Below are 15319 nucleotides of genomic sequence, written 5' to 3'. Positions count from 1 at the left end.
GAGATAGTCCCCAAGATATCCGGTCGATAGGGCCGAAGGGGTAGTTATACCCAGCCATGCCAGATAGATTCTTATACTGTGGTGCATATTATGTGGTAGTAGTAGAAGGGAGAAGTAGTCTCCGGTACCCGGTCGAGAGGACCGAAGGGGAGGCCAACACCCAGATATGCTAGGCAGTATCCGGTCGAGAGGACCGAAGGGGAGGCCAACACCCAGGTATGCTAAGCAATATCCGGTCGAGAGGACCGAAGGGGTAGGTCGGGCACCCAGATATGCCTGATGATAGAAGTATGTTATGTGATTATTATGGTATGTGGTACAGTGGGGGAACTCACTAAGCTTTGTGCTTACGTTTTTCAGTTGTTGTTTCAGGTACCTCTTCAGTCAAGGGGAAGGAGCAGGCCCGGTAGCAGCATGTCACACACACTTTTGTTTCCGCAGTTATGAGTTTATTCTAGGATTGACACTCTGATATTTTGGTTGTTTAAATGTTGAGGATTTCAATTTGGTTTTCGATGTGAAATGGTTTAATTATACAATGTTTTAATTATTAATGATTTCCAAGTAATGTTTTACAAACAAAATTTTTGGACGTGAAAATTGGGTTGTTACAATATGTCTTATTAAAAATGGATAAACCGTATTATCTGGATGGTTATGTCGAACTCATCCCAAAGTCCAACAGCCAATCTGGGACAATAAAAGATAATTAGGCAAACCAATAGAATCGACGAGAAATACGACTGTTATCTTCAGTGATTTTGTCACCTCACCCTCCATAAATCATCCGTTTTCATATTTGATCAAAAATATCATTTGCATATATTTATGACTTTTACGATCTCAAAACATAAACATCATCATATATAAAGCATCCCGCAAACTCTTTTCTGTGTAGTTTTTTTTAGGTTAAATTCATAAAAGATCTATAAGCTTGACTTTTCGACTTATATGCATTTTCTATTTACTAATCAACTATACACAACAATGCGTTTTATGACATCAATTTACTGATGCGGTTTTGCATTATCAATGCACAATCAATTAGTAAACAATAAACCATATATCTTGGTTTTAAAACCATATGATATAAAATGTATATGAGTCATTATTGAAATTGACTCAAAAGTTTATATATAAATGTGTTTGTTAGCGAAGGTTTGGAACCACTAGCTTTTAATGTTTAACAAAGAACTGTATTTAAACATAAATTTTCGTTTGGGAATATAAACGTTTAGTTTTTAATTTAAACAAAAAACTTCATATATAATAGCTACTTTACGTTATGTTTTAAAAAATCTATTGAGTTTTTTTAATCAATTTTCAAGATTGTATTTAGATATTTCATATTTATCTTTTTAAACATTGTCCTTCTATGTAATTTTACACAATTAAAATTTTTAATTATTTTTATAAAAAGATAACAAATAAAAATTATAATTTTCAACTATAGCTAATAGCTAACAACTTCAGTGTCCAAACACACCCATAGATTGAAATTAGTCATACAAACCATGGAATCTGAATCTGAATCTGAATGAATAAAGACAATGGGTAGGATCTGTTAACCAATTTCTAATGATTGCATTATTGTAATAAAAAAAAAAGTGAAAACCATGGCAAACCAGACCTAATTATTGGGCATTCGATACTCGATTGGTACGTATTTTTTCACCCATTTCAATTTCTAAAATGAGTTTAGGGCTTCTACAAAACACTCTTCTTCCTCACTTCTCTGCTACTCCACTTTCCATCTCCCAATCCCACAATCTATTGTTCACATTTCCCCACAATAAGAATCCCACTTTCACAGGTCTCTCTCTCTCTCTCTCTCTCTCTCTCTCTCAAGATTCCATCGTTAAAGATTTCATACTTTCTGTCTTCGATCACAAGAACAAACTGTCTTTTTAGGTTCCCTTTTCTTAAACTAATATGAGTTCTCGTTAATTTGTTACTAACCATCAATTTAGGCGAGTTACATGAGAGAATTATATGATTTGATTTTTCGAGATTCGAAGTTTTAAGATCAAACGCCTGTCGGACACATTGATGATCGAAAAAATCTAATTGGTTTTTTGCAGGACGAGGGAGTTTAATTTTGAGAGCTCAGATTTCTTGCAATAAGAGCGAATCAATACCACTAATCAAAGAATCAATGGATTTAAAGAAAGAGGTTCAAGAGTTAAACAGGAATCTTTATGAACATATAGAACCATATGCTACTGGTTTTTTGGAAGTTTCTGATCTTCACACAATCTACTGGGAGCAATCTGGGAATCCTTCTGGCCATGTCAGTGATCAATCATTACTTAATTTTCTTCTATTCATAGTCTCTTGATTCCACATCTCACTAGATTATGATTATGATTATATGAGATCATTTAGGGCAAAAGGAGATTAAATCAAAATTTCATGGTTATCTCTAGTTTGTTTATGATCCTTTAATACATTGCAGCCAGTTGTATTTCTCCATGGGGGTCCAGGAGGTGGAACTTCACCAAGTAATAGAAGATTTTTTGATCCTGAATTCTATCGTATTATTCTATTTGATCAGGTAGACACACCAAACATAATACAATCCTACATGATTTTTAAAGTTATTTCACCTTTTTTTTATTGTTGTTCTTTTAGAGAGGAGCTGGTAAGAGTACACCTCATGCTTGTTTGGAGGACAACACAACATGGGATCTAATTAAAGATATTGAAAAACTAAGAGAACACCTTCAAATCCCCGAGTGGCAGGTTTGTTTTTTTATTTACTTTAAATGAATTAGTGAATGTGAATCACCTATTTTTATCATTTTCTTGATTTGTTTGTTATTAGGTGTTTGGTGGCTCATGGGGAAGCACACTTGCTCTTGCATACAGCCAATCACACCCTGAGAAGGTATCACTTTTGTTTCAATGTAAAAAGTTAGGATTAGGATTCTGTTAAGTCGTTCTTTCTGTATTAAGTCAAAAAGGTTACTGGTTTTTTGTGTTGTGATTTTAAGGTGACTGGGATAGTTCTTAGAGGGATCTTTTTATTGAGGAAGAAAGAGATTGATTGGTTTTATGAAGGTGGTGCTGCTGCAATCTACCCTGATGGTAAGCTTCTATTGTTATTTAACTTTTATTTATTTATTTGTGTTACAATGATTAATGGGATAAATTGTTATTTTTAAAATACTACACAGCTTGGGAACCATTTAGGGATCTTATACCAGAAAATGAAAGAGACTGCTTTGTGAATGCTTACCATAAGAGATTGAACTCCCCTGACATAAACACACAAGTAATAGAGAGAGGACTTTGTTTTAATTATTGTATTTTGTTTTTTTTTTTTTTATTTCATAAATGTTGGTTGTATTTTTGTTAATTAGTATGCAGCTGCAAGAGCTTGGACTAAATGGGAAATGATGACTGCTCATTTGCTGCCAAATGAAGAGACTATTAAGAGAGGGGACAATGATGCTTTCTCTCTGGTAAGAGAGTTTAATTACTACTTATTTATTGCATAGTTTGATGTAAATAAAAGAAATTGTGTTTAAACAAAACATGCAGGCTTTTGCAAGGATTGAGAACCATTACTTTGTGAATAAGGGGTTCTTTTCAACAGATTCATACCTCTTGGATAATATTCACAAGATCAAGCATATTAACACTGTAATTGTCCAAGTAAGATCATTTTCTGCAGCAACATTTATGTTTGTGCTCCTAATTTTGTTAATCAAATGTCTAAAATACCCTTTAATTATATTTTGACAGGGAAGATATGATTGTTGCTGCCCCATGATGTCAGCATGGGATCTGCATAAAGCTTGGCCGGAAGCCGAATTTAAGGTATTTATCATCATCAAACCTTTTTAAAATTTTAATTTAGAAAAATTATTTTTGGTAGTTGTTGATGAATGAGTATTTTTTTTTTTTTTTTGTTGTTGTGGAAACAGGTGGTTTCAGATGCAGGGCATTCTGCTAATGAACCAGGCATAGCAGCAGAACTTGTAGCAGCAAATGAAAAGCTCAAGAACATCATCAAGACAAGATAAGATAAAGATAGATACAATTTTGGACACAACACAAATATCATTGCATTTTTGAATTCCATGTATGAGATCATAAACATTAAGATCAACTTTTTGCATAAGAATCAATCAATTGGATAATTGAACAAATGAATGTCATGGAACAAAAACTGAAATTCAATGAATGATTGAGGGAATAGATCTTACATACAACATAAAAACCACCAACCACCATGGAATGGATGCAACTTTAAGCAATTTTCTTGAAGCAACCCTTTGGCAGATGTGAGGTGTGAAAATTCGGTTGTTTAGCAATAGTCACAGACAGCTTTCCTTGTGATGTTGATCTTGGAGCAGAAGCTGCTCTAGTTTTGTTCACTGCCACCTCATCACCGGTTAATTTACAAGATTTCTCCTTTATTACACCCAATTGCTGACCTGGCCTCCTTATCTTCTTCCTAGGTGAAGCAACCCTGCATATACAGTTTTTTTATATACAATCCAGTTAGAAAAGATTTTATTGTTTTCAAAAAGAAAAAAAAAAAAAAAAAAGTTACCCTTCAGGTTGTGGCTGGATAGAAGGTGATCTTGTCCTTAAACTGGCTTTAGGTCTTTGCTGTGTTGTATTAGGAACTTGCATCCTTTTTTTTACAAGACTTATGTCTTTTGCAACCTCTTTCTCACAAGCAGGAAGATTAAGCTTTCTCTCTAATATGGCTTCTTTAAGAATCCCTCTTTCCTAAAAGAATAATCATTTATAAAGTGATTAAAGAATGAATAATCATTTAAAAAGTGAAGTAGAACTGAAATTGCAAAAACAAATGCTTACATCGGTTCTTAGCCTAAAAGGCTTGACATTAGTAGGTTGTGGTTTTTTACATTTTGGCAGTGCAGGACGAGCAGTTTGAACTACCTATACAGTACATACAAAGTTATAAGCTATTTAAAAATTGAATTTTTTGAAAAAAAGAAAGAAAATAGAATCTAACCTTGTTCTTTTTAAGTGTCTCCTTGCCAAGAATCTTATTGCCCAATGGTTGGTTTTTAAATCTGTTTGTATAAAAAATTATAAGCATTGTGATGAGAACCAAAAGAGAGAAAGTAAAAAAGCAGAAACTACAAATTTTTTTCATACCTGTTATTATCTTGAGGATTTGGAGCATTTTCTTTACCATCGTCTTCGTTTGAATGATGTTCTAAACTTCCCATATCCTCTTTATCTTCTAAATTCCGTGCATTTTCTTTTTCATCATCATCTTCTTTTGAATGATGTTCTACACTTCCCATATTCTCTTTATCTTCTAAATTTGGCAACGAGATGATTTCAGCTTTAGAAGCATGTGGGATTGAATTGTCAGAAGTTTCTTTAGGTTGCAGATCCTTTTCTGTTTTCACATCAACATCCATGTCACCAGACTCATTATGATTTGGGATCTTCTTGGTAGGAGTCTTTGTAGACTTGGAAGGTGCCAAATCCTTGGACTTTTTATCACTTCTGCAAATCTTGACTTGCTTTCTTGAAGAATCTTCAGTTAACTTGCTTTTGATACTCTTTGATGTCTTCTTTTGGCTTGCTATCTCAAGCCTCTTCATCCCTTCACAAATCTTCTTTAAAGGAGTACGCAATTCAACAGACTTTTTAAGGCTAATGGCCTTCTTAGGAGAGTGAAAAACAAGAGCCTTTGCTAGTGTTCGATTCTTAGCCACATCAACAGTGGTTATCTTTGGATTTGGTACACTTTGACATGAGTTAGGATTTGGAAGACACTTCTTGTTCCTTGGAGTTGTCATATACTTGGCAGCAACTTGTCTTGTCTTGGCCACAGGGGTAGAACCGACTTTTGAACAAGGTCTGATATTGCTCTGTTGGTCACTTATTTTTTGAGAAATCGAACAAGAAACACCTGCCAACCTTGGTATCCTGGGCTTTGAAGGTTTTGCAGGAGCTGAAAGTGGACATTTCATGCTAAAGAAACAGAATTGGAAGTATTAGTATTTGATTCTCAGTTTTTTCTGTTATCAATGAGGGTATTATAGTCTTTATGTACGTACCTAGATTGATCCCTGTTTAGTGCTCTTCGAAGCTTAATATTGGGACTTCTTGCTGCCAAGACCTGTTGGAAATTTATCAGTATCTAAAAGGGCATGCCTAGATTTGAGCGTATTGTTATTGCAATAAAAAGAGGAACACTCACCCGAAGAACAAAGTTTTTAGAGATCTCTTCTGGGTTTATTTCTTCCTCATGCTTTCTGTCACAACCTGGACAAAATTCGGATCATGTTAATTTGAGTGAACTAAGGACAATGGATAGATCTACATACCTGAATATAAACCCAAACCCAAAATAATCCCATTTTGCAGATTCATAACCTACTTTGAATTCCAATTTATGGACCCCATTCTAATTGCGAAGTAACAAAAAAGCCATAGTTCATCTAGAAGATCAGGTCGACTATAAATCCTAATTAAAAAATCTTGAATTATGATTTTTCAGGTGTAGAATTGCAGTTTATACAGTCAGTATGGTTTAATTTCTAAACTGCTACCCTTGTTTCCTCATATTACTAGAAAATGAATGGTTTATTAAGCTTTTACTAACCAATTTCGGTGGGTTTTTCAAAGAGCGAGGTTTAAGACTTAAACTTTATCAAACATAGCTAAATTCCTAGAATGAGCGAATCAGTGGGAGTGTGGGACCATATAAAATAACGAACGATCGACTAGTAAACCCTAAATTTCACCATTACAGCTAAGTTCTAAATCCAAAACGTCCTGAATTCATCGATTGATTTACCGAATGAGGAATTTGAATGACATACCAACCCGGGAGCAGAACCAGTAGCGATCATCAGTGCGGAAGGGGTAGGGTTTAGTGAAATCGATGAACTTAGGCGCTTCAATTCTCTCATAGAACTCCTCGTCGTCTTCGTCTTCGTCCTCCACCTTCCTAACTTCTTCCTGATCCACCTCTGCTTCCTCTGTATTCATTTCTATTTCCTCTACCATGTTGCCGTTGACCACCTCCTGCACTGATTCAAGCACTTGCTCTTCCATTTTTTTCGACACAAGAAAGATCGATCGAGAGAAAAATGTAGCCGTTGAATTCTTCTTACAATTGTATTGATTTGTGTGCGAGATCTGTTTAATTTTTTGAACTTGTTGAGTGTCTGCAACTAGCCGTTGGGAATCGTCGCCGATGCGTGATTCAGTAAAGCAATTGGGCTTTTCATACTATTGGATTCCGAAACTCTTAAAACAAAAATAATTATGGGTTAAAGCCCAATACGAATAAAAAGTCAAAGCATTAAGTTTTTACGAAAAGTAAAACAAAACTTTAATAGAAATCTTCATAAAAGTCTCAATATTTACGGAAAAGTTATATTTTAGTTCCACGACTTTTTTCTGAACAAAAAAGTCCCGAAAATCGGCAAAAATTTACAGTTTGACCCTTTTTGACCGGTTGAAACCGGTACCAAATTAATTTGAGACTATTTCGTAAACTAATCCAAAATATTTAAACTTTAATAAAACTAAATAGTTTTCTACTTAAGTATTTTGATAAAAGTTACCTAGTTTTGATAAAACTAAATAGTTTTCTACTTAAGATTATGCAACTTCTTTCAAATTATTAAGTATTAATATTATTAATTGAAAACAATAATAACAAATATGAAATGACCATATACAAAATAAAAATCTACAAGCAGATATTCACGATTTCAATGCTAAAAGCATCACCATCTCTTTCACCTCCACCCTTAAACAATATCATTAATATTATTTTTTTCATTTAATGCATTTATATGTATTAGTAACAATATTAATAATAACAAGTTCAAAAAATAGTATCCTTATTTATATTTTTAATAATAATAATAATAATAATAATAATAATAATAATAATAATAATAATAAGGGTTCCGTTTGTAGAAAAGTCCTAATATTTTTGTTTACAAAAAAGTCATAATATTTTTTGTTTACAGAAAAATCTCAATATTTTGGATTAGTTTACGAAATAGTTCCAAATTAATTTGGTACTGGTTTCAACCGGTCAAAAAGGGTCAAACTGCAAATTTTTGCCGGTTTTCGGGACTTTTTCGTTCAAAAAAAAATCTTGGGACTAAAGTGTAACTATTCCATAAATATTGGGACTTTTCTAAAGATTTCCCAAACTTTAATATCGGGTATTATTTCAAACTTTTAGGTTGAATCCTGTCAACACAGAACGGTTTCAAAATCTATTCGGTTTTTTGTCAATGATGGTCAAATTGATCATCCATGTTGTTTTGTTCTTTGAAGGCGAGACCGACATTCTCAAAACTATTTCTCTCTTGTATTTGTGCCCTTTTAGCAAAATTTATGTTGGTTTTGAGTACATAAGATATTTTTTTCAAGGCACAAGTAATAGCCATAGACATTTTCTAAATATTTCACAAATTTGGCTTTCATTGGTCTGTTTCACAGTTTCGTTTTACATTTCAAATTTATTTAATGTGGAGCATATAATAAACACATCATAAAAATCATAAAAAGTTGATGTTGGTTCAAAAACTCCAGGCATATTAGTTGATGTTGGATAAGTAACCAACTTGAGGGGATAACTGTGGAAGGTGGGAATGAAACATTTTTAGGTGTTGTTTATTTTTTTAGAAAAATCACTTCTGATATTTTTTGCTACGTCGCGTACAAGCATATCACTTGGCCTTTTGCGGGTATTTGTTTTTTAGAAAGCTTTTAACTTAAAAACTGTGTATTTGTTGCGTGACGCAGCACTGGACCATCATCTTCAAACCACTTCTCACTTACTTTAAGTTATATTATTCAACTGATATTTGTTTTAGTTTTTTTTCAACAATATGTTTATTATCTTAATAATATTTGAAGAATATATATTATAAACAATTGAAATATATTTTACATAATTTCAAAACCGTTTGGTGATTGCATATAAATATTTTTTGTGTTATATTGTTTATAATAAAATATTAATAAATTATAAAGTTAATCATTAAAATTATCAAATTTATTGAAGTTAACCGGAAATAATCATCGACATTAAAATTTTAACAAAAATGATTATATTTTTAGCTGAATTAACACTTTTATTTATTGTTATTTAGCAAATATTATGTTTATTCTTTTATATAAACCGTTTTAAAAAATCATAACATCACAATACTGTTTATATTTGATTCGCAGATGATTAAACCAAATAAAATTTTTATTTAGATTTATTTTTAACTACTGTATAGTTAATTTTAGTTTATTGCAGCAGTCTGCAGATATTAAAAAAGAAACAAACTTCTTATTACAGGTTGCACCCGCTTGATCCACCTCTTCTACTGCAGTCATTTTCGTTTCGAAAAAACAAACAATACCTTAAAGTTTTTCTTTCATAAAGCATTTCAAATATATTGTAGGGACCCTATATTGTATGTTGTCTTCCATAGAATAGATATGTCCCAATTCAGATCTAAACAATAGAAATTGCATCATTACATGACTTTATATATTTATAATATCTACCTAGTACTAAATAATATCACATAGAATTTCCTTAAATTTTTTCCTTTCTATCTTCTATATATTTACGTTTGTCTTGCAAAACCAGTTTAATGATGTATGCAACACACTGAGTATTTAAAAAAACATTGTACCAAATTGGTTAATATTTTAACTTTAATTATCTAAACATGATAGATATATTTTTTGTGGAAGCATTGAATTTTATAGCTGGCTAGAATCTAAAAAACAATTACAAATGGATAATTGAGTTTTAAAACAAAGGAACCCATCTACTTTTAAGGTTTTGATTTCTATACACAAACAAAGTGAAAGTAATCCTTAGGCTGGTGGGAGTGGACGCAGCAGCGAACACCGAGTCGAGGACTCGGCGTGCCGGGCCCAGCTCGACAACTCAACGGAAATACACCGATGAGAGAGAAAAGGTGAATGGTGAAATTGATTTTTTTTGAACAGTCAAGTTTGTCTTTCGACCGTATTTTTCAAAAAAAATCAAAAATCCTTATTTGTTTACCCTATATATATACATTTACATATCATATTTCATCCCACTTCACATTCTTCATTTTTTCACTTAAACAACATAATTTATGTGAAAAAATGATTTCCCCTTCCAACCCAGAAGCTCAAAAAACACCAAAAGAATCACCCAAAACACAAACCTAAACTCACCTTCTTCACCAAATTTTGTTGATCGACCTATTTATTCCAAATTCACACTTTGGTGGTGTTTACTCCCCATTCGAAGCCCAAAACCAATCTCAATTCCAAAACCAACCTCTATTTCAAAGACAACTTCGGTTTCAAAACCAACCTCAAATGAACTTCTCATCCCAAATGGAAAACGGCTTCAACCAATTTAACAATCTTCTCGACACCCTCAATGAATTTCCAAACCCAATTCCAAACTCAAGGGGAACCAAAAGTCGTCCCCGAAACGAAATTGGAGCCATAAGACAATCAACCGCAACCAAAAAAAGGTGGAAGGGCAACTCCAAAGCAATGGACATCGGCCAAAGAAAATATGTTAGCTTGTGTGTGGGTGGATGTTTCTGAAGATTCGGTGGTCAGAAACAACCAAGATTGTCCAAATTTTTTCCGGAAAATTACACGGTGTTTTCTCATGGAGATGAATCTTGGAGAGTACCAGAAAAGACAAAATTTATTCGAAGTGGAGAAATATCAACAAAATGGTTTGGAGTTTAATGGTGTGTTTTTGAGTGTCAAAGGACAATGACAAAGTTGTGCAAACGACGAAAGTACTTTGCAAAAATCTCTTGAAATGTATCGGAATAAGAAAGGGGCCAATTTCAAATTTCTACAAGTTTGAAATATTTTGAAAGTGTCCAAAAAATGGCAAGAGGTCAACGATTTTGAAACCTTTACGGGTGGTTCTTCTAAAAGAATCAAAACATCTGAAACGACGCATAATCAATCGTCCGATGTGAACGTCCGGATTGACCTCAATGACGATGAGCCTTTTAATGTTCCAAGAGTCACTCATCCTATGGGAAGAGACCAAGCCAAGCGAAAGGGAAAAACGACGACAAGTGTTTCCGGATGTGCTTCGGGCAACATCGACCAACTAACATCCAAAATGGACAACTTGAAGTTGTCTTTGGAACAATATTTGGCGGTCACACAAGTAAAAGAAAAAAAACTGTTCCATGAAGATCTTAACGAGACACTAGCACTCTCACCAGACGTGAAAAAGAAATGGCGATAAAAGCAAAAGAGGAGGTTGCGAAAAAATACAAAATCAAGGTTTCGTTATTTTAAGTTTATGGTTTCATTATTTAAATTTCTATCTTTTTCTTTTTGTGGTTCCTAGGTTCGTAATTTGAAATTCTATGTTTTTTTTGTAATTTTATTTTCTAGTTTAATGAAATTTTAATTTTAAAAAAACAGTATGTTTGAAATCTTTATTTTTTTAATTAATTAATTTTTAAAAAATAACATGGCAAGTGTGATAACCCATGCCAAGTAAATAGCAAAAATTTGAAGGAGTGTGGCAAATCTGACGTGGTGCCTACGTGGACCGTGACAAATATGGCACCACTCCCTCTAGCCTTATAATACTATCAAAAATGATATCCCTTCTCAGTTTACTTGCGTCGAATAAAAAATAGTTTTGACTTCCAAATAATATACCACCAAGCCGTTAGAAAAATCACATCCAATACCACACATTTATAATTTGACTAGGGTAAAGTGTCAAGTAATAATATCAAATCACATACCTAATTAAACATAGGAATGACAATATCACACCACTAACCAATTCACTCCAAAAGTTAGACAACCACCTCAGATTAAAAAAAAAAACGGTCCATCCCGTCCACATGATTGTTGCAAACAAAGCATAAGTAGAAGGAAGATTATTACCAATAGACACCAAAATTTCCTTATTACAAAGACGATTCAACAGAATCCTCCATAAAAGAATATTGACTTTCCTAAGCATAAACATATGCTACCTTGTAGCATAATAACCACCCGTCAATAAGTTAATGTTAATATAGCTTCCCGTGGCTCTAACCGTAAAGTCTCTCCGAATTGAAAAGATCCCAAATCCATTTATTTGTTCGAGGGACTAACAAGGTCGACTCCAATAAGCTAAAAAGAGTCGAGAATTGTTCAAACTTGGTTCCACCCCTTGGATCTCGCCTCTCGTTCAATCTCTAGATACCAGTTTATCTTCTATCAGAAATGAGACATTATTTTTCTTATTCAAATTGAAAAGTATTGGAAAAGTGACAAATGACATTTCCAATCCAAATATCCTTCCAAAATTAATTCATTGTCCTATTCTCCACACATTTTTTTAAATGTCAAAAAAGGTATATGTTAGAAATAGTGTCCCGGTTATAACTATTAATAATATTGTCCTATTCTCCTCAAGACCTAGTTGAGTAACTAAAAGACAAAAGGAAAATTAGATAAATTAGTTTATTAATTTTTCTTGTTGTGATAAATTAATTAGAAACTATTTTGGAATTAATTATTAAATTAAAATTAATTACATGGTCTGGATGTTAATTAATTAAAATGTTTAATTAATAGAAATAGTCCTTGAGGATTTTAGAAATAAGACAGTTGCTTAGGCTCTAAGAAACTGGATGCCTATGAATAGGGAGGTAACGTCCTGTTTCGAATCGTTTTCTAATGTGGGGTGGCAACTGAAGATCGGGTATCATCAGGCTTAGGGCCTTTCAGGAAAAGAGATTTAGCCATATTTGGGTGTGGGTAATGTAATTTAGAAGATCTGGGAGTTCTGTTGGAGTTTCAGAGCCAAGGGGTATATGGGTAAAGTGTTAGTTTGGGATTTTATTGAAATTGTATTTTAGTTCGGGACATTTTAAGGCAAGTTTGATTTTATAGAAGCGTAGAGCTTCTCGTTACCTTTTCATGGATATAAGGATCGTCGGAAACAGACTTATAACGAAGAAGTTATGGCCTTCAGAAGTTTGGTTGTTTTAGGGTTTAACCGAGTACGTGGGGCATACACAAGTGTACGCATGGTGTACTAGTGTAAAGGCCGGTACGCGAGGCGTACATGGGTGTACTTTGGGCGTACTAAGCAAAATGATCGCGGGGTGCTTAAGGGAGTATGTTGGGCGTACCAGAAGTACACGGGGCGTACTCAAGTCAGATCCAAACCCTAATTTACTTGGACCCTATTTAAGTTCCTTAAATCACCACCAAACCCTATTATCTTCAACCTCCATCCCTCTAAACTGTAGAAACGAAACCCTAGCCCCCATTTGAGTGGTTTTTGATATTTTTGTGGTATTTCATGCTTTTTGGTGTTCATAGAAGAAGAAGGAACTTCTTAGAGAAGTGTGGGATTGCTTGAAGCTTTTGGATCCAAGCTTATTACATCTTGATCTACCGTTTGAGGTATAAAGTTTCTATCTGGATGACTCTAGGTGTTATATCTTGTTTAAAGAGTATTTTGGGTTCATTTTGGTCCTTAGAGTCATCCTTGTGAGTATGAGTTACTTCAAGAGCTTAGAATGTTGGATCTTGGACTTTGGGAGGTCCCTTATTCATAAAAATGTCATCTTGATGAGTTATTTTGGACCATGCATGAGTTTGGATGTTTATTATGGATGTTTTTAAGGATTTGGTTCCATTAAGCCATGCAAAGGAGTAAAGTTGGCAACTTTACGTGTTAAGAAATCTCATTAGGGTCATATATGAGTTTGGAAGTCTTTGTCTTAACCATTAAGAGCTTAATTTGGATTTTTGGTCCCTGATGAGTACGTAGGAAGTACGCTCAGCATAATGAAGGTTTCGTGCATCAGCCGCTTGTACTCAGTGTTTCGAGGGTGAGTACGTGGGGTATACCATTCTGGTACGCGAGGCTTACTCCCCAGCTTGTCATTTTGAGCTTTTAAGGTCTAGGCTATTGGGCTTCTCGCTTTGGGCCATGGTTAGATTGTGGGCCTTCTTGGTATTGGTCCCGTGATAGTTTTTAGGCCTAATTAGGAAGTTGGGCCATATTGGGACTTGGATTGCCATTTTGGGTTTTAGGCTTTTTGTGCATTTTAGGTTGGGCCTTGGTTATGGAACAAGTAAGAAAAGGGTAAAACGGTCTTTTACCCTTTAGAAGTTGGTTTATAGAGTGGGCCTCAGATTTTGGGTTATCGGGTTAATTATTGATTAAGATTGTATTTATTGTTAGTTGGCGCGAGGTTATCCGGTTCAGCGGTCCGAGCAGTTATTTGACTATTAGCGGATTGAGGTGAGTTTTCTCACTATATCCATGGGTCGAAGACACCAATATCGGCTCGTTGCTTGTTATGTGGAATGTTAGTTGTCTTTGTGATACTTTCCTGGAAGACCTTGGGGGTAGCCCATGGCATTTGTATGAAATACCATGGGGTAGCTCATGGCACTTGGATGTCAGGCCATGGGGCCAACCCATGACATTTCAAGGAAAGACCATGGGGGTATCTCACAGAACTTGGATGTTAGACCATGGGGGTAGCCCATGGAATTTCAAGGATAAGACCATGGCATAGCCCATGGTAAATATATGTATGGTATGTAGTATTTTGGGGAACTCACTAAGTTTTCTGCTTACGGTTTTTATGGTTATGGTTTTAGGTACTTTCGTTTCGAAAGGGAAGGGACCGGCTTGATCACAGCACATCCACCCATTTTTCCACATTATGATGTTTTTGTGATTGTACTTTGATAACTGTTTTCTTATAAAGTACTTTTAAATATTTAGAAAAAAGAATATCGAATGTTGACTTCAATAAAATTAATGTTTTGGTTGAATTAAAAATGAAATCTTTACTTCATAATTTTGGGATGTTACAAGGGAGCTAGAGATCAAACCCTAGATACTCCTTCTTACTCCTAAATCTTATCCCTCCTTTCTTTTCTCCGAGGTGAAGCAAAACAACCCTTCTATTGTTTTGGTTTTGGCAATTTTACCTCCCCTATCCTAGGGTTTGTCACATTGTTCAATTGGTGTTCTTAAGTGTGATTTCATTAGAGAGATTCTACTTTGGATCCTTGGCATCCAAGCAAAGGTAGCAAGAACAAGATCTCAAGCAAAGAGATCACCAGCTTCAAAATAGGTATGTATGTTTTCTTATTTATCTTGTAATTACAATAATGGAATTAATTGTAGGATCCTTATAGGTTGGATGCATACATAAGAGAAAATTGTCATATGCTTCCACATGCTTATGATTATGTGTTAGTATGTATAAAACCATACAATATAATGCATCGCTCGTGTAATTGGTTTATGGAATCAACAATTTTCACCCAA

The 15319-nt window shown here is 34.2% G+C and overlaps 2 protein-coding genes across 2 annotated transcripts; one reads left to right on the top strand and one right to left on the bottom strand.

Annotated features, from left to right (window-relative positions):
- Positions 1-1611: 1611 nt before the first annotated feature.
- On the top strand, positions 1612-4154 carry LOC111913282 (proline iminopeptidase; the record flags this gene model as incomplete). The annotated part of the gene is made up of 11 exons (XM_023909004.3): positions 1612-1813; positions 2082-2290; positions 2456-2554; positions 2632-2742; positions 2825-2887; positions 2994-3087; positions 3177-3274; positions 3363-3464; positions 3544-3657; positions 3748-3822; positions 3930-4154. Coding segments are annotated over 11 exons (1266 nt in total), but the record flags the coding sequence as incomplete, so codon positions are not given.
- LOC111913281 (uncharacterized) lies at positions 4046-7147 on the bottom strand. The gene is made up of 8 exons (XM_023909003.3): positions 6825-7147; positions 6200-6264; positions 6057-6118; positions 5140-5970; positions 4994-5054; positions 4834-4917; positions 4562-4743; positions 4046-4477 (listed from the first exon to the last, which is right to left on the bottom strand). Exons 1-8 carry the CDS (start codon positions 7057-7059, stop codon positions 4255-4257), a joined length of 1743 nt encoding a protein of 580 aa, XP_023764771.1. The 5' UTR covers positions 7060-7147; the 3' UTR covers positions 4046-4254.
- Between the last annotated feature and the right edge of the window lie 8172 nt (positions 7148-15319).

This window comes from Lactuca sativa, chromosome 5, assembly GCF_002870075.4.
Source record: "Lactuca sativa cultivar Salinas chromosome 5, Lsat_Salinas_v11, whole genome shotgun sequence".
NCBI lineage: Eukaryota > Viridiplantae > Streptophyta > Magnoliopsida > Asterales > Asteraceae > Lactuca > Lactuca sativa.
Note: the sequence above shows the minus strand (reverse complement) of the source record. Positions and strands in the feature narration are given on the sequence as shown.

What these genes read in the sequence shown, in the direction of transcription:
- LOC111913281 (XM_023909003.3), bottom strand. Translation starts at nt 7,059, where the DNA reads ATGGAAGAGCAAGTGCTTGAATCAGTGCAGGAGGTGGTCAACGGCAAC. An exon ending in CTAAAAACTTTGTTCTTCGG is followed by an intron (nt 6,119 to 6,199) that starts GTGAGTGTTCCT and finishes AATTTCCAACAG; the next exon opens with GTCTTGGCAGCAAGAAGTCC. An exon ending in CTTTTAGGCTAAGAACCGAT is followed by an intron (nt 4,744 to 4,833) that starts GTAAGCATTTGT and finishes TTATTCTTTTAG; the next exon opens with GAAAGAGGGATTCTTAAAGA.